The 22,103-nt window shown below is 32.5% G+C and overlaps 3 protein-coding genes across 3 annotated transcripts; all 3 read left to right on the plus strand.

Annotated features, from left to right (window-relative positions):
• Positions 1-5,552: 5,552 nt before the first annotated feature.
• Positions 5,553-7,740, plus strand: LOC105637756 (mediator of RNA polymerase II transcription subunit). The gene is made up of 5 exons (XM_012221353.4): positions 5,553-6,086; positions 6,181-6,291; positions 6,884-6,954; positions 7,099-7,180; positions 7,340-7,740. The coding sequence occupies exons 1-5, from the start codon at positions 5,877-5,879 to the stop codon at positions 7,451-7,453; spliced, it is 588 nt and encodes a 195-aa protein (XP_012076743.1). The 5' UTR covers positions 5,553-5,876; the 3' UTR covers positions 7,454-7,740.
• Positions 7,741-10,562: 2,822 nt separating this feature from the next.
• Positions 10,563-13,118, plus strand: LOC105637757 (aldehyde oxidase GLOX1). Its single transcript, XM_020680685.3, has 3 exons — positions 10,563-11,468; positions 11,564-11,724; positions 11,818-13,118. The coding sequence occupies exons 1-3, from the start codon at positions 10,659-10,661 to the stop codon at positions 12,980-12,982; spliced, it is 2,136 nt and encodes a 711-aa protein (XP_020536344.1). The 5' UTR covers positions 10,563-10,658; the 3' UTR covers positions 12,983-13,118.
• A 2,774-nt stretch (positions 13,119-15,892) lies between these two features.
• LOC105638330 (glyoxal oxidase-related protein) lies at positions 15,893-18,382 on the plus strand. The gene is made up of 3 exons (XM_089725366.1): positions 15,893-16,726; positions 16,815-16,975; positions 17,081-18,382. Exons 1-3 carry the CDS (start codon positions 15,986-15,988, stop codon positions 18,243-18,245), a joined length of 2,067 nt encoding a protein of 688 aa, XP_089581492.1. The 5' UTR covers positions 15,893-15,985; the 3' UTR covers positions 18,246-18,382.
• The last annotated feature ends 3,721 nt before the right edge of the window (positions 18,383-22,103 follow it).

Consider the following 22,103-nt stretch of genomic DNA (forward strand, 5'->3'; position numbering starts at 1 on the left):
AAAATGAAAAACATCAGAACCCATATCCAAGATAGATCATAAGATCACCCTAGGGATGTTGGTTTCAAGGGCAATAACCAATTGTAGAAGACAACTAGAACCCAACAAATGAATTAATAGATTAGTGCCACATCATTTCCTAGTCATCTACAGAGTTCATATGGAAAAAATTTATCTAGATCTGATCTATGGTTTCATTTATGGACTAAAATAATAAAAATATAATTTTTTTATTAAAACGAGAATATTGCTTACTATTCAAAAGATAAAATAGGAATAATTTTTTGAAAAATTCTTAATTTTATTAATTTAGTTCATAAGTGTAGCCATGAATCTGGTCTAAGTAAGGATTTTCCTATATATAAATACTTTTTTGGTGAAAATTGTCTAGAACTTGAAACCCACATATCTGATCAATCTAAATTCGTTTTGGGTAAATCTACAAATAAATGGAGTATTTTTTATTATTGCATGATCAGAAGTCCAACTCGAATTCGAAACCTTTAATTGAAAGAAAATGTACACTTTCGTCATTTTATCTGGCTTGATTTGTGTGTATATATAAACATGAGTATATCCAAAGGAAGTAAAATAGCCAAGTGTTGAATTCTGCAGCATCTCCACATGTAGAAAACAGAATGAAGGTTCAGGAGCTAGCTTTGTGGTTTTCAAGGACCCATTGGGCATTCCAGTTGTCCCTCCATAATTATACATTCTATTTAGACTTGTACCAAGTTATTTTATAGTAGAAGAAAATCTTCCATTTAGGGATTCATAGCAATTATTTTTATTTTTTGGCTCACCTTTGTAATGGTCGCAGAAGATCTAGGTATCTATAAGATTCATCAACCCAATCATGTACATTTATTTATTAACCATATGGGATGGGACTCTCTCTGTCTGCTCACCACCTAAAACCATTAATTAATTTAATGTCTACATATATATATATATATTCACATGGCATACAGTACACACGAACAACCTGTCTCTATGCTTTCTATATAAATTAATTATGTACCTTTTTGGCACATGTATATGAATATACCTAAATATTTATTGTGGATAACTTTTGTTGAACGAAACTTAATGATTAATTTCTTTGAGCTGACGTTATTTTGTTATTAGGAATCACAAAGCAAATAATTAAATTGAAAATTAAGAAATATATAATAATTAATTAATCCAGTTGGATAATCTTTCTTTTATATATTTTACGTGAAAAGAAAGAACATTTGGTTGGGTAATAAAAAACTAAAGATCGAGAAAGAGACATACCATTAAACGTTACTAAGATCATCTTTTAAAAGATCATCTTAATAGTGATAAATATATATAGAAATAAATCTATTTTACTATTATAATCTGATCAAAAAAAAAAATCTATCCAAGCCAACAAACTCTAAGAACACCTAAATTTAGTTCAGAAAAATTAAGTGAAAAAACCTAATAAAACAAAGCTCAATAAAAGAAAAATCCATTTCCAAAGTATAAATAAACTTTAAATTCAGAAAAATGCCCCAGCATTGACTCCTTGCGAAATGATTAGTTCTCTATTGACAAATATGAAATCTACAAGAACTAAAGAACGTCACAAAGAATTAAATGTGTTAAAACAATTTCGCCATTGCAACGGCTACTTATTTTTTACATGTAGAATAGTTATTCAAAGTTATGTATTTACAGTCTACTAACTTAGTCCTACAATATTAAATTACAGTGGAGCTATATATATATATTACCTGAAATGTGCATTAGAATGCAAATTGACCAGATAAGTTGACGATTAACTATTTTAGATATCGTATGGCATATTTGCAAATAGTTATTCGTTCATGTCAATATATGATAAAGTCGTTTGTACGTTTTATTTTTTCCCTCTCTTCTTTGTTGGATTCTTCTTCTGATCTGATTAATTTTCTTCCCCAAACTTACGTGTCTGGTTTCTAGGGCATACTTAAAACGGCCCTCCCTTCCAAGTAATTTTCTTGGAATTGTTTTATCCATCTACCTATAAGATTCATATCAAATTTGCTCCCTAAATTAAAAAAAAAAAAAAATAAGTTTGTTCCTTAAATATTAAAAAAAAAAAAAACCACACAGAGGTAGTAATAATTATGACTCTAAGAGAAATAACAGTATAGGAGAAATACATTGTACAGTCTCCATAATCGTTATAAAAAAGAAAAATGTAAAGATATATGGCAAGCAGATGTGATTATTTATACTGTATCAATCTTTTTCAAAAGAATCTTATATGGGATTCTTCTTATTATGATATTATACCAAAGTTGAGAGATACCATACCCTAAAAGAATCTCTAACGTTCAAAATTGTAATCACAGATACATTCTTTTTTTATCTAAAACCAATAAAGTTTTGTAACTGAAGAGATGAATAAAATAAGAAGAAGAAGAAGAAGAAGAAGCCCAAACCCTAATTAAGTGGTTTGGTACAAGTTCCAGTGTATTACTAATTATATAAAATTGAATTGGCATTTTATTTAATTATATTAAATAGGATATTGATTATTGAGATAGATTTGGAAGTCTGAAAAACAAATGGACAGCGTCTTCCTAGGGATTATATTGTTTTGCAAATCATGTGGAGTAATGCAACCTGTAACTTTCCATGTGCCCACAATCTACAGTAGATATCATATTCTCTACATCTTTTCCCACTAAACTTTGTCTTTCTTTTCTTTTTTTTTTTTCTTTTTTTTGAAAGAAAAACAAAAATTTCTAATCATATAATTGATATATTATTATATACTTAAATCATACCTAATCAACATAATCCTTTTGTTTTACTATTTTGTTCTCTTGTTTCCTTCATAATTAATATACATTGATTAATCTAATAACGATGTATCAACCCATATGGTAAAAAATTTTCAGCCTAGCTTGTGAGCACTGTATATATCTCCTATGTCAATGCCCAAAATATTAAGAATTTAATTTTTTTAAGCCTATCATTATTCTTTTAAAAAATTTCAATCCATGCCTCAATAAGGATTAACATGACCAATTAAGACTCAAAATTAATTACTTAATTGATTTATATTTTAATAAATTGTGATGAGAAATGTGTGCACAATAATTATATATAAACTCTTCAATTGATGGTTATAATAACAATATTGATTAATATATGCACATGTGTATTCATACGTTATATGTTAGTATGCAATTAGAAATGTAACAACTGACACACTTAGAATTCTTTTTTATATTTTTATTAATTAATTATTTTTATTTATGAGAAGCCTAATGAACCAAAATAAGATTATGACTACTTGATGATTCTCCTTTTAATTCACTAAATTAATAAAAAAATTTCATAATCTACCCGAGATCTCTTATTCTTTAAATCAGTTTGAATACCAATCAGATTATATATAATGAATTTATATTAGCTGATTTTCTAACCACGTGTGATGAATAAAAAAATTTTAAATTGTCTCTAGTTTGAACCATCTGATTCACGACATGAATTAAATAATAATTTAAATAAAAAAATGTGTAGATTATAAATTATAAATTGGAGTAGCTTGTATTGTTTGTCAAAGTAGACTTCATTGTTCTCAGGTAAGGTTGCATCAAGCATTGGTAATCCAACAGTTTCATTGCCTTGCCTACAGGCAGACTTGCTGCCACCACAAAACCATAATATATACACACACATATAATAAATTAATAAACAGAGAAAAACAATTAATTAATTAATTAATTAATTATGGGATTTAATTAATGAGTAATATATTTAATGGGTTACGAATGGAATTGGGTTCCACAATTTGACTAATGTAAAAAATGCAATATCGATCCTATTGACCATAGCTTCTAGGAAATTCAAACTTAAATTATATTTTAATTGTTCCTGCTTAATTAAAAAAATAACATAATAAAGAAGTGAAATGAAATGAAACCCACTTGCAAGTGATTTTAGTGATGGTAGGTAAATTGAAGTGTCCGGTGGAGCTAAAAGAATATACCAGTAAACCTATTTGTGGTAGGCTTAATTAGCATTTTATATATTATAGTATAAAATAAAATAAAATATTTTCATAACCATATAATAACCACATATTTTTTTAATTAATAATAAATGTGTAAGTTGATGTTAATGAACTGACAAATGGCATGTTTTAAGAAAGGATTAGTGGGGTATTTGGTAATTGCATGTGTTCACATGCCTGTCAAAGAAATTGGAGGGATTCTCACTTTCCACCACACAACAACTCATAAAATATGACCCACAAATCATGCGTGAAACAGCTCAATTAGATTTGGTTCTATGCATGATATCTACTCCAAATTATCGCCATCTTTGATTTTCTTTTCTTTTTTCTCTTTTTTTTTTTTTACATTATTTTAATTTATTAAAAATTTTACGAAAAGAAATCAATTTTCTAAGCTCTAAATTATACCCTTTAATGAAAACATTAAAATAAATACATCTAAAATATTTATATTTATATTTAAAATTAAAATTAAAATCTTTCGATAAAACAAATAATTATAAATAGGAAAAAGAAAATTTAAGATCGGACCAGATAAATTTTTGGTTATAATGCCGATAAATTTTGATTTCTCATGAGAAGGAAATCCCCATGAAGCTGAAACGAGATTTCCAGAATCTACAATGGTAAATGCGATTTCCTTTTAATTTTGTTTTTTAATGAGTTATTACTTATGGAATTTTTACAGCTGGGGCTGTTTTAAATTAATTTAATTTTTGAATTTTTTAAAAGTGTTGTTAATTTATTACATTTCGCTGCGTCAAACTGGAAATGTGGGACCAATTATATATATATATATATATTATTATTATAAGTGATCAACTAAAAGATTGATTCTTTGATTTGTATATTAGTATAATTTAATTACCTTTGATTTCCACCTTTAATCTTCTGCTTTTATGGATTACTGAACTTATCCCACTTTCTTCTATAGAGCGTGTATTTTCATTTTCCTTATTAGAATTATTTAAATCATCTCATTGGTTAATATATGTGTATCTCCATGCTCAAAATTGCGAGTCTCTCAATAGTATAATCAAAAAGAAAAGAATAATACTAACGGAGATTAGATTAAATGGAAAGCATTTAAGGATAATGTAAATATAAAGAGGTAGAATTTTGAATCTTTTAATATTACTACAGATATCTTCACTCAATAGGTTAAAATCAAATATTATTCACACTTAGTTCTATTATAGGAGTAAAATGTTGCCCACGGAGTATTTATTTTACTCATAAGCATCAAATCCTCAAACCCATAAAAGTCTAGCTCTGCCCCCACACCATATGTAAAAATGAAAAGGAAGCATTATAAATGTTGCAATATCAGAATGAAACAATTACCCAAAGTGGTGGCGCGTAAGATTAGAGGATTAGAATTTAATAACAAAATAAATCAAAGACAATCGCTATCAAGACATAGTCTACGAAGTCCATGAGTAAAGGGAAATATAATAATGTTGTGATTCATATTATTATTATTATTTATACAGGAGTTCTAAAAATGAAGCAACAAGAAAAGGTAGAGCAAACCAAAAAATAAAAAAGAAAAAAAAGAAAGAGCATAAAATCTAAGTATATATTTGCATTAAATCTGTACACAATCTGATCCAGCGATGCAATAATTACTGGGGGAGCAAACACATTAAAATAGGTCTTGAAGATCTCTGGTTGCACAGAAGTTGCTGTTTTGCTCAGAAAGAAAAAATTCAGCTAATTGGGATTTGCAAAGAAAATCAATAAGCTCTCTTTCTCTCTCTCTCTCTTTCTGCAGAAAGATCATTTCATTGTATTTCTCAATCTCGCGCACAGAAGAGAAAAAAAGAAAGAGGAGAAGATTGTTATTAGCAATATTATGGGTAGCAGTTATTTTGGAGAGCCAAACTTGGGAAATGAAAGGGGAAGTGGGTCTTCAAGAAAAGGCAAGAAAAATAACTCAGATAAGCCTAAACAACCTCAAAGAGGGCTTGGAGTTGCTCAATTGGAGAAGATCAGATTACATGGCCAAATGGGTACTAGTTATCATCCCTCCCTTCATAATCCTTACCCCTCTAATTTTAACCAGGTAGGTGTTTCTGGTGTTAATTTTTTAATTTTTTTTTTTTAATATACAAATAGGGTTTTATTATGGTTGTTGATGATTATATATAAACATGCAGGAGGATATGAGAATGCAAACAGCTTATTCATCAGTAGCATCATCTTCTTTCTCTTATTCTTCATCATCTGCTGCTTCTTCCGCTTCTTATGGTTTCCACCCCAACATCATGGTAAACATATACATATATATGTTTGTTTTGGGGAGTTCTTGAATACCCAAAATTTTTGTTTGTATATAGTATTAATCTTTGTGTCTTATTGATTAGATATTGGAAATATAAGTTTAAATATCTTTGCAGCTTCTGATCGAGAACTGTAGAAATTTACAAATTTTAGTGGATTGATTTAGACTTTTTAGCATATATGTATGTTGTATTCTTCTTTTTCATCTTCTTCTTCATATGAACACATGCTTTGTCTGTAAATAACTTAACAAAATTCAAAGAAAATTTCTTTTAAATTGATGAATCGAAATGCTATTACATGTAAGATCTTGTAAAGGAATTTTTTTTTATGAAATCCTTTTTCTCTTCACTCATTGAGGCATGATTGGCAATAACCCTAGTGCCAATCAAGCCTTTTTCTTCTTGTTATTTAGACAATTAATTAATTAAAGAAAATACAAAATTCTTGTTATATAAGCCAACACTTGCTTTGCTTATCTTTTCATAAGTGAATATCCACACCTTACATATGCGTGCTATAAATTATAAGTACATGGTTTTTGTGGGTGCCATCAATAATTATCTTGGCATATTACAGATGGGGCTTGGTGATTATAATGAAAGAACAAACATGATATATGGTGATTCGCAACCCTCCACAGCAGCAAGGTACTTGATATATCAAAATATTTCTAGTTTAACATTCTTGAGATAATTATTAAGTCTTGATTTTGAAATGTTCTTCTCGAGGTTTAATTCTTTTCAAGTTATATATGCTTAATTATAATGATAAATAAATTTCTTTCAAACCAGTTGGAACCCTGGAAGCTTTATAGATGCTCAGCATTTTGCACAACAAGGCTCAACTAGGCACCTTTTAAATTTACAAGTTGAGGTATATACATATGTATCCAGATTTCTCTTATCTATTTATATTCTTTGTAGATTTCTACAATGAGATTCTCCGACCAATTTTATTTGTTTATTTTTATAACATGATATGAATCATGTTTTTTATACTGAGCCTCTATTTAATTAACTACGTACGAAATAGGATGCACAAAAGAAGAGCAAGAAACATAGGAGCGACTCAATGGGCTCAAGCAGTCAAAATTCTGAGTCAAGTGATACTCAAGAACTAGATTTGGAGCTGAGATTGTCAATTTGAACCAATAGCATGAGTTGTGAGATTGCAAAATGCTTGATTTTACATATACTACATGGGAATTGGAAGTTCACCATGACCAGTTGGTTTTAAGCAAAGGTGATGAACTAGTTTGAAGTTTCATTTTGTAAGGGATCTTGTGTAATGAAAGATAAGTTGACTTTCAGCATAAGACCATGAAATTTTCTTCTTGTTCATGAGCTATGAGAGAAATGAGAAAAATCATAGTTCTTATAAATTTCTTGCCCTTTCTTGATTTAGGTCTAGCTAGCCTAGCTAACAGCATCTTACAGATAACATACTTTTTCCTGACAATGAAAACAAACTCTTGATTTTATTGGATTGAGGAATGTTTCTATTCTCTTAGAGTTAGCTCCTTGTTCAATATGTAGTGCTAATTAACTTTATTAAAAAAAATATTAGGAAATAAAATATTAGAACATATCAATGAGAATGCAAATTCATATACTAATTAGGTAAACTAAAATTCTGTGTTCGAGAAAAAAGTGAAAAAAAACCTTATAGCTTTTTCATAATTTTCTTTCCCATTAAGGATAATGCGGAATCTTAAAAAGTAATTTAACATATAACAGTTATCGCATTTTATAAAGTTTTTGACCACTTTCTTGATAAGGAAATATTATTAACCATAATGTACCTTCAAAAGAGTACGTTCTCGTGCTAGTGCAGTGAGAGGCAACTACTATAGAAAAAATCTGTGAAACTAGGGTTAATGGGTTACAAAACTGGGTAAAAAAAAAAAAAAATTATCTTTAAGTTAATGGAAGGACTAAATTTTGGGATTCTTAGGTGCAGTGCAATTGACACTAGACACTATATATATATATATATATACATATATAATTGGTAGGTTATCTTTATAACAAACAGTGGCAATGTTATTCGTTGAAGATTCTTGAAATAGGGATGCTACGCTTCTTTCGAGTCCAAAAAGCAGCGTCCATATGGAAGTATACTTTCTTATTCAGTTACAGATAAAATCAAAGCTCAAAGAACAATGCCAGTTCCTGATTTTCATACTACTCAATTCATCTTTCTGAGCTAGCCATCTGATTGAATATGGCTTCAGTTTCTTCTGGAGGAATTTTATTACCAACTAAAAAGTAATCGCGATTGCAAATTTTAAGCTTCCTTCACGAGTTCACGTATCAGAATCTGAAAGCATTAATCAGTTCTTGATTATTTTAATAAAAAAATAGCAGGTTTCAGTGCATAGATATTTGTTTTCACGCTAAAAATATGATTCTCAACCTTAATTTTCAAGGAATATGTAATTTTTAAAAAGGAAGAATATATATTTTCTTTTTCAAAATTGAGTAGTTTGAATCTTATCTTGTGACAACGAGAGGTAATATTTGTGGGGATGGAGAAGTGGGATTCGGATTTGGGTGTTTGCTTACCACTACCCTAAACTCTGCATACGCAACTCTTGAAACAAATAGAATTAATGTTGTTTATCAAATGTCAATGTAGATAAAAACACGTCGTAATTTTTTTTTTTTTAAATTCCCGTCATTTCTCTTGACGGGGTTTGCACATATATCTCCACACTTGCTAGGAATGGTGGTAATCACGTAAATTTCTCTCAAGAATGGTGATGACTTTAGATTTTAAACTCGTTCAACGTTACGTATAAAGTTCATTTAAAAATGGAATTCTTAATCATCTACATCATTTTAATTATTTATTATAAATTTAAAACTAAGAGGAGATGAATTACTAAAATTTGAAAGATGTTCCAGTACCAAAAAGTAAAAAAAAAAAATAAAAAAAGAAATCCAATTATAAGTAATTTTGAAGATTGGAATTATATCATAAAACATACATTTTCTTTTGTATTTCTCTATCCAAGCAAGAATTCTATGTACTCAAATATAATTAGAATTGTGTATAAACATAATCTACCATGTGCGGATACTATACTAGACGTAATCCGAAGAATTGCCGGTATCATATTTTTTCACTAGTTTCTTCTTTTGGTGTTGGATTTTTGCTTTCGCTATCGTTGTAAATAAAGTTAGTTACTTTATTAGGCAGTGATACAGCTATGAAAGACTCTTTTACAGTTATGCATACAATGGTAAAAGAGCTTTCTTTATTAATGTCAATCAATGAAAAGATATATAACCCATCAACACCAAAACAAACCCTTATCAACATTATTTCAAGACAAATAATTAGACTTCAATAATCATTTTAATTATTAATAATATATATATCAATTATTTCAATTCCTATTATTTTCTTTTAACTTTCATGTCTCGGTATTCGAGGCAATAGTGATATTCAGATTAAAGTTTCCCGATAAATGTCAACTTTAAGTTTCGAACTCTTGATCTATTTTAATAGTTACTAAGAGTATATCTCGTCATCCCCGTTAATAGAAAATATTTTTCTTATTTGTAACATAACTCTAAAGATTGATATATTATTATTATTATTATAAAAAAATGATGGATATGTAAAAATCCCTTTTACTGTTTTATTAATATTTGACTGGTAGAACTTCAAAATTTATCTATTGAGTTTGATCTAATCAAATATAATTTAGGATCAATGGCTCCAAAAATATCAAAAAAAAAAAAAAAAAATTACAATACATTATGTAGGATTTTCGAAAACAGGAAAATCTTTACATCCTTCATCCAATCTGTTCAAAAAAATAGACAACTAAAGAACAAAAATGGATGACGAAACCATGTTTATTAATTACTTGAAAAAGACTATTTATTTTTATTTTTTGAGCGAACTATCAGCAAGATATTCAATACCTTGAAATGTTTAATTAATAGGCAAAAAAAAAAAAAAAAAGCAGTTTAAATTAAAAAAAATAGCTCTGCTCTTGTCTGCTTAAGCAACAAATTAATCAATATTATTATGTTAGTCAAACACCACGTGTAATTTTTAAGTCAAAAGAAAAAAAAACAAGTTTGAGAGATCGTGGGAGAACCAAGTCTAGCAGTAATACTTTTTCGCTATCCCAACAAATCGCAGGTATCAATAGCTGTTCGCTAAATAAGGAATGACTTCTCTATTTTATCGCATCCTACTAAGAACTTCTTGTATCTATAAAAGGCGTTAACACGAAAGGGAAAAGCAATAATCAGAGAGAAAAAGAAAAATAAAAAGATCTATTTCAAAAAAAAAAAAAAAAAGAAAAAAGAAAAGAAAATCTTTTTGTATCGCAATGGCGATAATTTTCAAAATTTTATTACTTCTGTCCCTCTTGTTTGTTTTTGGTTATGCTCATGAAGATGCTAAGGGTGAGGCTAAGGATAATGCTACGGGTGATGCTAAGGATAATGATGCTGAGACTGAAGCTAAGCTTGATGCTCAGCTTGATGCTGAGATCGATGCTACTCCGAATGCTTTTCAGATTGATCCTAGTAAGGTTGATCCTAATGATGAGAAAACTAGAAAAGAGTTGGAGGAGTGGTTAAAGAAAGACGCATATAAAATGTTCAACGAGGAAAAAGTATTAGGTCCTCATGAAATGTTCGGAGACCCTTTCGGTAACCCGCAGGATTTCAAGGCGAAAAAAATACCTGACGATTTTGGTACTCCAACAACGGGTGATGTTGCCAAAGTAACCGCCGATGCAGTTTCTGCTGAAGCTTCTGGTCAAGGTGCTGTTGGTATTGGTATCGCTGCTAAAGATGAGGGTGGCGATGCTGAAAAAGCTGGTGGCAAAGCTGGTGCTCCTTCTAGTAATGCTGAAGCCGGTGGTGAGGCTCCTAGTGCTCCTATGCCAGTTGCACTCGGATACAAAGGGGAATGGGAACTTGTCTCTGAAAATTCTGGTGTCTCGTCTATGCATGCAATTTTGCTTCCTAAAACTGAAAAGGTCTTGATGTACGATGCTACCATTTGGAAAATTTCAAAAATTGAGTTGCCTAATGGAAAATGTCGTGTTCTTGACCAAGCCACTGGTGAGAAAGATTGCTGGTGCCATTCTGTCCTATATGATATTAACGACGGAAAACTTACCCCTCTCGAGGTACTAATTAATTAATTAATTAATTTGGTTTTTCATTTCAATAACTATTTATTAATTGCCCATTTTTTAATTCTATTATTATTTCTTGGCTGCAGCTCAATACCGATACCTGGTGCTCATCAGGAGGTCTTGACATTGAAGGTACCTTGGTAAGCACTGGAGGATTTCAAGGAGGTGCAAATACAGTCAGGTACCTTGGCACTGCTGAAGGCAGCGATTGGAGAGAGTATCCAACTGCTCTTGCGGATCGTAGATGGTATTTAAATACAACTCTAGTACTTTGGGACCAAGAGGCCCATAAAACATATATCTAGAATAACTAATTTTTGGTAATTTTTTGTTATGTCAGGTACTCAACGCAGGCAACATTGCCAGATGGTGCATTTATCGTAATAGGTGGCCGTGAAGCCTTTAGCTACGAGTACATTCCCAAGGAAGGACAATCCAATCCCAAACCTTTTGCCTTTGAATTCCTTCGCCAAACCAGTGATCCAGAAGAAAACAATCTGTACCCATTTGTCTACTTATCCACTGATGGCAATGTGTTCATCTTTGCCAACAGTCGTTCTGTCTTGCTCAACCCTACTACCAACCAAATTGTCAAAGAATTCCCAGAACTTCCCGGTGGCTGCCGTAACTATCCCGCTAGTGGAGCCTCCGTGCTCCTCCCACTTGTAAGCAATACACAGGATCCTAAAGAGATTGTTCCAGCTGAAGTCTTGATTTGCGGTGGCTCTGCACATAAAGATTCATATTCCCAAGCCGAAAAACAAATCTTCTACGAAGCGCTTGAAGATTGTGGAAGAATGATAATCACAGATACGAATCCTGTTTGGAAGAGAGAGCTTATGCCAACTCCTCGTATTATGGGCGATATGATGGTTCTTGCAACCGGTGAAGTCCTTATCCTTAATGGTGCTAAAAGAGGAGCTTCTGGTTGGGGTTTTGCTCGCGAACCTAATTTTACTCCAGTTTTGTATAGCCCAACTGCTGATAGAGGAGCAAGATTCACTGAGCTAGCACCATCCACCATACCCAGAATGTACCATTCAACCTCCACGGTTTTACCTGACGGAAAAATCCTTGTCGCTGGTAGCAACACAAACAATGGATATATTTATGATGCTATGTACCCTACTGAGCTGCGTGTGGAGAAATACTCACCACCTTACTTAAACGCTGCCGTTATACAGAAAAGACCAGAGATTGTGACCTTCAATGAGCAAATGACTTATGCTCAGAATATTGATATTGAAGCCAAGATAGCAGGTGACAAAGTGCAAAAGCAAAATGTGTGTGTTACTATGTACTCTCCTGCTTTTACTACTCATGGAGTTAATATGAATCAAAGGCTTATCGTGTTGGGAGTAAAAGAGGTCATCCCTGCCAATGGAAACTTCAAAATTTCCGCCACTGCACCAATTTCTAACGCCGTTGCTCCTGTCGGATATTATATGCTCTCGGTTATTTTTGAGGGAGTACCTAGCATTACCAAATGGGTTCAGATCAAGTGAAATAATTCTTCACGAGAATTCTTTTTGAAATTTTGTATTAATTGTTTTGGTAATATTTTATTCTTTTATTATGTTAGTATTTTGAAATATTTATCTTCTTTGATTTAATAAAAACAAATTTTGATATTATTTCCCATCTTTAGTTGTCTGCGCCACATATTCTTCTATTTAACTTTATTATTAAGGTATTCTTTTATTGCCATTGAATTATTTTTATTATTGATTTTAGTTTTTTTTTTTAAATTTTGGTTCTAGGGTTGATTTTAATTCTAGGTTTGATTTTAATTTTAGATTTGATTTTCATTTTATGAATTACATAAAAATTCACATAAATATTAAAATATACAATAGTATTATAAATTTATAATTCAATTATTTATTATTGGTAATATGTTTAAAATTTAACAACTTAAAAAATTTTAGAATTCTAAATCTATTGAAAACAAAATATAATATTTAATCTATCCCAAAAGATGAACTTAACATTATAACTCATGGTTCTATTTTAATATTTTTTAAAAAATTATATGAAATTAAATTGATTTAATCTTTTTATTCAAAGCTGATTTTTTTTTTTTACTGTAAATGAGAGTATACAATGTATTTTCCAAATTTAATTTGTTTGACTAAAATTTACGACCATCTAGAAAATATTTTTAATAATAATATTGTTAAAATTTAAAAATTAAAGAAATATAATCTAAATAAAATTATTAAACAAATTTTATATTTAAATAATTTAAAATTTTTGAAATTAATAATAATTTAATCTTTATGATGTTGTTTTAAAAGTTTTAACTTTATGAAATGCTAATCATGCATGCATAATACTCATATGGCATCGTATGAAATGATGAATTTTCGAACTTCATAAGAAAAAATTTTTGGTCCGTGACTGTTTGTTATGTTCTAATAATAGTGTTGTTTGGCCATTGTTAATCGATTAACAGTTTTCCTTCTATCATATATAGGGACAGATTACAGTGCATGATGTTAATAATTCTGCACCCATAGGAAATAATTAATTGCCATTAGATTTTATTGTTTAAAATCTAGCCATTCGATGCTAGAATAAGAGAAAAACCAACTACCTCTTGTATAGGTAAAAGAAATTCCTATTTAGTTTAAAAATAAAAATGATTGCTTAATTACTATTAAATATTTATTTATTAACCCAAAATCAATTTCATCAACTTTATTTTTTGAAGGCCTACTTTTATTTGTATAGAAAAAATTTAAATCACATATATATAAATTTTTATAAATTTATATCATTAAATATTTTTTTTTATTCTCCTAATGAATATATTATTATTAACCGGTTAATTTTATTATATTAAATATTTATATTAATAATTCATTATTAGCTATTAACTTTTATAAAAGTAATTGTGTTATCTTATTAAATTTAATATTTTAATTTACACATCATTTACTTTATCTCATTTAATTATTTTTTTAAATTCTCCTTTACTTAATTTATAATATTATAATAAATATTTATGAACTAACGAACGTGGTTAAATTCTTTTCTTACTTATGAGAATGTTGTTAAAATTATTAAAATAAATAAAAATTAATTTATAAAAAATATTTTCTATCCAAATGAAATTGAAAAAATATATAATTAAAAACAATGATATGTATTTTTTTGAACAGTAATTTTAAAAAATATTTTTTATATTAAAAGAAGAAAAATAAAAATTTACAAAGAATAAAAAAACACTTACGATTAGATTGGATGAAAGGAGGAAGGAATCGTTAAAGTAAGCTATAATATGGTACGAAAAAGCACGATAAATGTCTTTTTTATATTTGTGGAGAAAGTATGATAAATGAATATTTAATATCATTGTTTTATTTAGTTTGATAACAGAGGAATAAAATGTTAAATATAAATGTTACAAAAATACCTTTGTCATGAAAGATTTATAAATATAATTATGAATAGTTTTAAAAATTAAAATTTTTAACTATATTTACACTTCAATTCAGGGTGTTAGAAAATTGGAGTATTTAAATGAATTTTCAACCTCTCAAATAACTTTTTAACTCTCTATCAAATAATCTTCATACAAATAATCTCTTATATAACTAATGGGATGTACCTGCTATAGTAAGTTAGGATGCTAAATGACAAAAAATTATAGTTTTTCTGTCAATACAGTAGTAAAAGCCTCGTGTATAATTGCTTTCGAGGAATATTTTTGAAAAAAAACACGCGGTCGTCGAACGGCTTAAAAAGAGATTGCAATTTACACGTAAGTTAAGTAACGACGTCGTTAGAGAGTCAAATAAGTATGTTCATCTCTTGCCTTTGGTTCCAGGCAAATACGCAGAATTTGCGCGGAGCTGATATGGTAATGATCAGAGTTATTGCTTTTAAACTCCAAACAGACACAGATCAAAATATTGATCTTTCAATTACGTTTTAATTAAAAAAGTTTTGTGACACGAAAATTGTAAGGTGAATATCGCCTGGAACACAAAATAGCACTCTGTACTATAACAGGATAGCTAAATTAGGGAGAAAATGGAAGCATTATATACAATCACGTAATACAGAGCCAAACAACAAATACAATAAAACCCTTATCCAACAACCAACCCAATCCGGTTCTCTTCCCCTAAAAGCATCCGAAAATAGCTGTAGCAGCAAAAGGTCTCGCGTTTATAATGGGAACATCCAGAGATATCATCGGTCGCTCAGGAGAGCGAGGAAAGTAGCGGAAGCTGAGAGATTGAGCAAGTTTTTAAGTGGAGATTAGTTTTTCGTGAAGCTTTGGTGGGTTTACGGAAGAGGAGGAGAATTGGATCAATGGCTGTTCGCTAAATAAGGAACGACTTCTCTGTTTTATCGCATCCTACTAACAACTTCTTGTACCTATAAAAGGCGTTAACACAGAAGGGAAAAGCAATAATCAGGGAGAAGAAGAAAAATAAAAAAACAAAAAAAAAATTAAAAAAGAAAAAAAGAGAGAAAAAAAATATTTTTGTATAGCAATGGCGATAATTTTCAAAATTTTGTTACTTCTCTCTGTGTTGTTTGTTTCTGGTTATGCTCATGAAGATGCTCATGCAGTTCCCCATGGAAATGCTCATGAAGTTCCCCATGGAAATGCTCATGCAGTTCCCCATGGAAATGCTCATGCAGCTGCTCCTCCTGGAGAGGAGTTGGAGAACTTGTGGGTAGAGAAAGACGCTTATAAAATTTTCAACCAGGAACAAGTATTAGGTCCTCATGAAATGTTCGGAAATCCTTTTGGTAATCCGAACGATTTCAAGGCGAACAAAATACCTAACGATTTTGGTACTCCAATAAAGGGTGATGATGTGGCCGAAATAACAGCCGATGCAGTTGCTGCGGCACCGGCTGCTGCTGCTACTGGTATCACTGCTACAGATGATGGTGGCGGTGCTAAAGGTGAAGCTGGCGCTGCTGGTGCTGTCGCTGGTAATGCTAAAGCTGGTGGTGCGGCTTCTGTTGTTCCTATGCCAGTTGAACTGGGATACAAAGGGGAATGGGAACTTGTCTCTGAAAATTCTGGCGTCTCGTCTATGCATGCAATATTGCTTCCTAAAATTGACAAGGTTTTGATGTATGATGCTACCATTTGGAAAATTTCAAAAATTGAATTGCCTAATGGAAAATGTCGTGTTCTTGACCAAGCCACCGGTGAGAAAGATTGTTGGTGCCATTCTGTCTTATATGATATTAAGGACGGAAAACTTACCCCTCTCGAGGTACTAATTAATTAATTAATTTGATGTTTCATTTTAATAACTATTTATTAATTTCCCATTTCATAATTCTATTATTTCTTGGCTGCAGCTCAATACCGATACCTGGTGCTCATCAGGAGGTCTTGATATTGAAGGCAACTTGGTAAGCACCGGAGGATTTCAAGGAGGTGCAAATACTGTCAGGTACCTTGGCACTGCTGAAGGCAGCGATTGGAGAGAGTATCCAACTGCTCTTGCGGATCGTAGATGGTATTTGAATACAACTCTAGTACTTTGGGGCCAAAAGACCCATAAAACATATATCTAGAAAAACAAAACTATGCTTAATTTTTTATAATTTTTTTGTTATTTCAGGTACTCGACACAGGCAACATTGCCAGATGGTGCATTTATCGTCGTAGGTGGCCGTGATGCCTTTAGCTACGAGTATATTCCTAAGGAAGGGCAATCCAATCCCAAACCTTTCTTCTTTGAATTCCTCCGCCAAACCAGTGATCCAGAAGAAAACAATCTGTACCCATTTGTCTACTTATCCACTGATGGCAATGTGTTCATCTTTGCCAACAGTCGCTCTGTCTTGCTCAGCCCTACTACCAACCAAATTGTCAAAGAATTCCCAGAACTTCTTGGTGGTTCCCGTAGCTATCCCGCTAGTGGAGCCTCCGTGCTCCTCCCAATCAAAATCCATTCCCAGGATCCCAAAGAGACTCTTCCAGCTGAAGTCTTGATTTGCGGTGGCTCTGCACATAAAGATTCATATTCCAAAGCCGAAAAACAAATCTTCTACGAAGCGCTTGAAGATTGTGGAAGAATGAGAATCACAGCTAAAAATCCTGTTTGGAAGAGAGAGCTTATGCCAACTCCTCGTATTATGGGCGATATGATGATTCTTCCAACTGGTGAAGTCCTTATCGTAAATGGTGCTAAAAGAGGAGCTTCTGGTTGGGGTTTTGCTCGCGAACCTAATTTCACTCCAGTTTTGTATAGCCCAAGAGCTAAAAGAGGAACAAGATTTACTGCACTAGCACCATCCACCATACCCAGAATGTACCATTCAACCTCCACTGTTTTACCTGACGGAAAAGTCCTTATCGCCGGTAGCAACACAAACAATGGATATATTTACGATGCTATGTACCCTACTGAGTTGCGTGTGGAGAAATACTCACCACCTTACTTAAACGCCGCCGTTATACAGAAGAGACCAGAGATTGTGACCTTCAATGAGAAAATGACTTATGCTCAGAATATTGATATTGAAGTCAAGATAGCTGGTGGCAAAGTGGAACAGGGAGATGTGAAAGTTACTATGTATTCTCCTGCTTTTACTACTCATGGAATTAACATGAATCAAAGACTTATCCAGTTGGGATTGAGAGAGGTCGTTCCTGCCAATGGAAACTTCAAAGTCGGAGCCATTTCACCAATTTCTAATAAAGTTGCTCCCGTGGGGTATTATATGCTCTCGGTTGTTTTCCAGGGAGTACCTAGCATTACCAAATGGGTTCAGATCAAGTGAAATAATTCTGCATGAGGATTTTCTTCATTGAAATTTCGTTATAATTGTTTTTATCGTATATTATTCTTTTATTATGTTATGTTATTCTGTAATCTGCATCTTCTTTGATTATAATAAAAACAAGTTTTGCTTGATAATTCTCATCTTCAGCAATTAGTGCCTCATATTCTTTAATTTAAGTACTTCATAATTTTTAATTACCTATTTGAAAGATTTATTAGGCCATTATGATCCATTTATCTAATAATTAACAAAGTATTTTCAAGAAAGTTTTTTTCTTTATCATATTTTTCAGCCAACTTGCTTTTTCTTTTTGTTTTTTTTATTAGTAATGGTCCCTCGTTAAAGAAATTGTTTTTTATCCTCTTCGCAATAACTCTAAGAAATTGATTAGTAAAGTGTTTTCAAGAAAGTTTTTGTGATTAGCGATGTGTTTTTTCTTAACAGTTTTCCTTCTATCATATGTCAATAATCCTTACCTTTTATAACAAATAATTGAAATTAACATTTTCTAGAAAATAAAAAAAAATGCAAAGATGCAAACGAGGGTCTCCCTAGCTTGCGAGTTGGATAGTCTCGCCTGAGTGTCGAGTTTTGCATTGTTTTATCATAGCTTCTAGTACATCTCGATCCTCTGATATTCATCAGAGGCTGGTTCGACTTTCAATCAGAGAGGAGGAAGAGGGAGGTTTGGAAGTGGATGAGAATGGTGTGGACAACGAACAATCTAAACCTGACTACACACTGGTAGGAAGGTTCCCAACTGATAGAAACATGAACTTTCTTGCAATGAAACAAACCCTGGCTTCCCTTTGGAAACTGGTCATGGCATCAACATTAGGGAGGTTTCAAAGGACCTATTTCTCTTTCAGTTCCTAGACGCCATTAACATGAATAGAGTTGTGGAAATGAGCCCCTAGACATTTGATCAACATCTTCTCCTATTTGAAACTCTGGGGTTAGATGAACAATCGCATAATGTGTCACGCCCGACTCTAATCACTAGAGGAATTGTCCGCTTTGGATCAAGTCAAATCCCCATATAAGATTGGCAAGACCCGCACGGTTTTATCTCGTAGGTGAAATGAGAAACTTTCCAGGAGGTCACCCATCTTAGGATTTCTGTCAACTCTAATCACTAGAGGAATTGTCCGCTTTGGATCAAGCCAAATCCCCCATATAAGATTGGCAAGACCTGCACGGTTTTGTCTCGTAGGTGAAATGAGAAACCTACCAGGAGGTCATCCATCTTAGGATTTCTGTTAAGCGAGCACGCTTAACCCTGGAGTTCTTCCAACTCTCCAGCCATTCCACCAAAAGGCGCTTAACCCTGGAGTTCTTCCAACTCTCCAGCCATTCCACCAAAAGGCGCCTCTAATGATTAGTTTCCCTCTTTTCGATATATGATTTGATTCATTCATGTGTCCCGCATTCCACTACCCTAGCTAGCCTGCCATCCTAGAAGCTAGCCAGGACCTTTGCTTTACCCGCCCTCTTAGGATCGCTTTGCCAGGTCGGGATGTCACATAATGTATAGTTGTTCTGCACTCACATCTGGCTATAGGTTCATGATATTCCTAACGTGTTTATAATACCAAAAGTGGCTCAATGCATAGGTAACTATGTTGGGGAATTAATAAGTGCTAATGAGTCTAACTTCTCATGCTTGTGGCAACGATTCATACGGATTCGCATTCTAATTGATACACGAATCCCCCTTAAACGGAGAATAGGTATTAGAAAACCTAGAGGAACATGGTTATGGTTGAATTTCAAGTATGAGCGGCTTCCTAATTTTTATTTTACCTGTGAAATCATCGGTCATTCAAAGCAGTTTTGCAATTAATGGGCAGAGCAGTTAGGGTCTTCTTCTAAACGCCTATTTGAACCTGAATTCTGTGCTAATTTTGACCAAAATCAGTTGCCAGCCAGCGATCAATGGCTGTTTATGGACTTTCCATTGGTTGGTGTGCGGGTGGGTAGTTGTCCGATAAGGGGCAGGAAAGTTGAGCATGGGGAGCGGTTACATTTTTCACCAACCACCTCCTCAACAAAAGTAGGGAGACGTGGGAAGCAAGTGGCTATTGGTAAAAAGAAAGCAGTTATGGCTTGTGATCAGGAGCAGTTTCATTTAGGTCGTAGCAACCTTCTTGGACCTCATCTTACTAATATTGGGCCCACACACCTTGATAATGGGCTTATGGTTTCCGATTGTAAGCGTAGGAGATATGAGGAGGGGCAAGCCCAATCAGCGGATGTGGATGATATGGTTGTTGCAAACTCGGCTGACTTGTCTGTTGTTCTAGTCCCGATGGTCCTGGGGTCCAGGCCAACCGAGCATTATGAGTACTCTATGTTGGAACTGTCGTGGGTGGGCAACCCACGCACAGTTCCAGTCCTTAAAGACATGCTCTGTACATACAAGCCTGCTTTTATTTTCTTGATTGAAACTAAAATTAGTAAATCTAAAGTTGAAGTTATTTGTAAGGCCCTCGGCTTTGAGGGTTGATTTTTTGTTGATTGTAGAGGCTTAAGCAGTGGCTTGGCTCTTTTATGGAAGAATAAAAACACTACACAGCTCATAAGTTAATCTCGTTATCATATAGACGTTTCAGTCCATCTTCCTGATCAAATTGAATGTGGCTTATAGGATTCTACGGGCAACCAGATAGAAGTCGAAGAAAAGAGTCTTGGGATTTGTTGAAGATGCTAAAATATAAATCAGCCTTACCTTGGTGTTGTATGGGGGACTTCAATGATTTGTTAAGCAACTCGGAGAAGAGAGGTACTCACCCCCACCTGCAATGATTGTTAGATGGATTTCGAAATGCTATTCAATCTAGCGGTTTGCATGATATGGGAATGTCTGGTTATGATTTCACCTAGGAGAAGGCTAGAGGGACAACGATATGGGTTAAGGAAAGGCTTGACCGCGTGTTAGCCTCTTCTTCTTGGCTAAACCATTTTCCTAACTGGCATGTTTTAAATCTCCCGATGATCGCCTCAGATCACTCCCCCCGCTTTTGAAGTCTATAATAGTTTGTTTGAGTTCCAGTTCGTGGCATTTTCGCTTCGAAAATCAATGGTTTGGCGAACCAGAATGTACTGCTCTAGTGGAACGCCTTTGGTATTTACATACTCATCTTTTGGTCGTGGAAAAAATTAGGGAGTGCGGTAAGTAGCTTGCCGAGTGGGGTGGAGGCTTTCTTAAAATGAAACGCCTGCAGTTGGTTCAATTGAAAAGAAGAATGGATTCTGACAGCTTATTTTGCAAGTGTACGAATCGCTACAAGTAATATATGATGAGTAAGATATCGTTCCCACAAGGATTGTAAACCAAGTACCAAAATTGTGTTATCTTGTTATTATTTAAACGATAATTAAGAGATTTGTTGTCTAAATGTAAAATAAACAGGAGTCAAGTAAACAAAAATTGATTAAAAGAAATCAAGAAAGTAAAGCTACTAGGGGTTTTGATTTCACTTAACTCTATCCAATTTATTTCATTAGTTCATTGATCAATTTAATTATTCAAGTAGGGGAAACAACCCAAAAATCACTAACAAGCTCTCCCGATGTATTGTTAGCTATTTTAACCCGGTCTAATTACCTATCTTCCAATAGCGCAATCAAACATGAATTAAATCATTAAGTTCTATGGTTTGTTTTGTGAATTCATAACCTAAGGTTATTAACTTATGAAAACCCCCCATGAGTCAAACCGTATAGCTTCCGCATCAAGTTATTATTCTCATGTGTTTTATTAACCTTTTCATATCAAAGATCCTTCTTCCGATAGTGATAATTGAAATAAATCAATTTAGGGGAAAATTCTGCCTAGAAGCATTAAGTTCATTA

Source organism: Jatropha curcas, chromosome 8, assembly GCF_041381405.1.
Source record: "Jatropha curcas cultivar XTBG-Jc1 chromosome 8, XTBG_Jcur_1.0, whole genome shotgun sequence".
Taxonomy (NCBI): domain Eukaryota; kingdom Viridiplantae; phylum Streptophyta; class Magnoliopsida; order Malpighiales; family Euphorbiaceae; genus Jatropha; species Jatropha curcas.

Excerpts from the sequence above, each read along its gene's own strand:
- LOC105637756 (XM_012221353.4), top strand. The coding sequence starts at position 5,877 with ATGGGTAGCAGTTATTTTGGAGAGCCAAACTTGGGAAATGAAAGGGGA. Across the intron at positions 6,087-6,180 it reads ACCCCTCTAATTTTAACCAG|GAGGATATGAGAATGCAAAC; the intron begins GTAGGTGTTTCT and ends ATAAACATGCAG. Across the intron at positions 6,955-7,098 it reads CAACCCTCCACAGCAGCAAG|TTGGAACCCTGGAAGCTTTA; the intron begins GTACTTGATATA and ends CTTTCAAACCAG.
- LOC105637757 (XM_020680685.3), top strand. The coding sequence starts at position 10,659 with ATGGCGATAATTTTCAAAATTTTATTACTTCTGTCCCTCTTGTTTGTT. Across the intron at positions 11,469-11,563 it reads GAAAACTTACCCCTCTCGAG|CTCAATACCGATACCTGGTG; the intron begins GTACTAATTAAT and ends TCTTGGCTGCAG. Across the intron at positions 11,725-11,817 it reads GCTCTTGCGGATCGTAGATG|GTACTCAACGCAGGCAACAT; the intron begins GTATTTAAATAC and ends TTGTTATGTCAG.
- LOC105638330 (XM_089725366.1), top strand. The coding sequence starts at position 15,986 with ATGGCGATAATTTTCAAAATTTTGTTACTTCTCTCTGTGTTGTTTGTT. Across the intron at positions 16,727-16,814 it reads GAAAACTTACCCCTCTCGAG|CTCAATACCGATACCTGGTG; the intron begins GTACTAATTAAT and ends TCTTGGCTGCAG. Across the intron at positions 16,976-17,080 it reads GCTCTTGCGGATCGTAGATG|GTACTCGACACAGGCAACAT; the intron begins GTATTTGAATAC and ends TTGTTATTTCAG.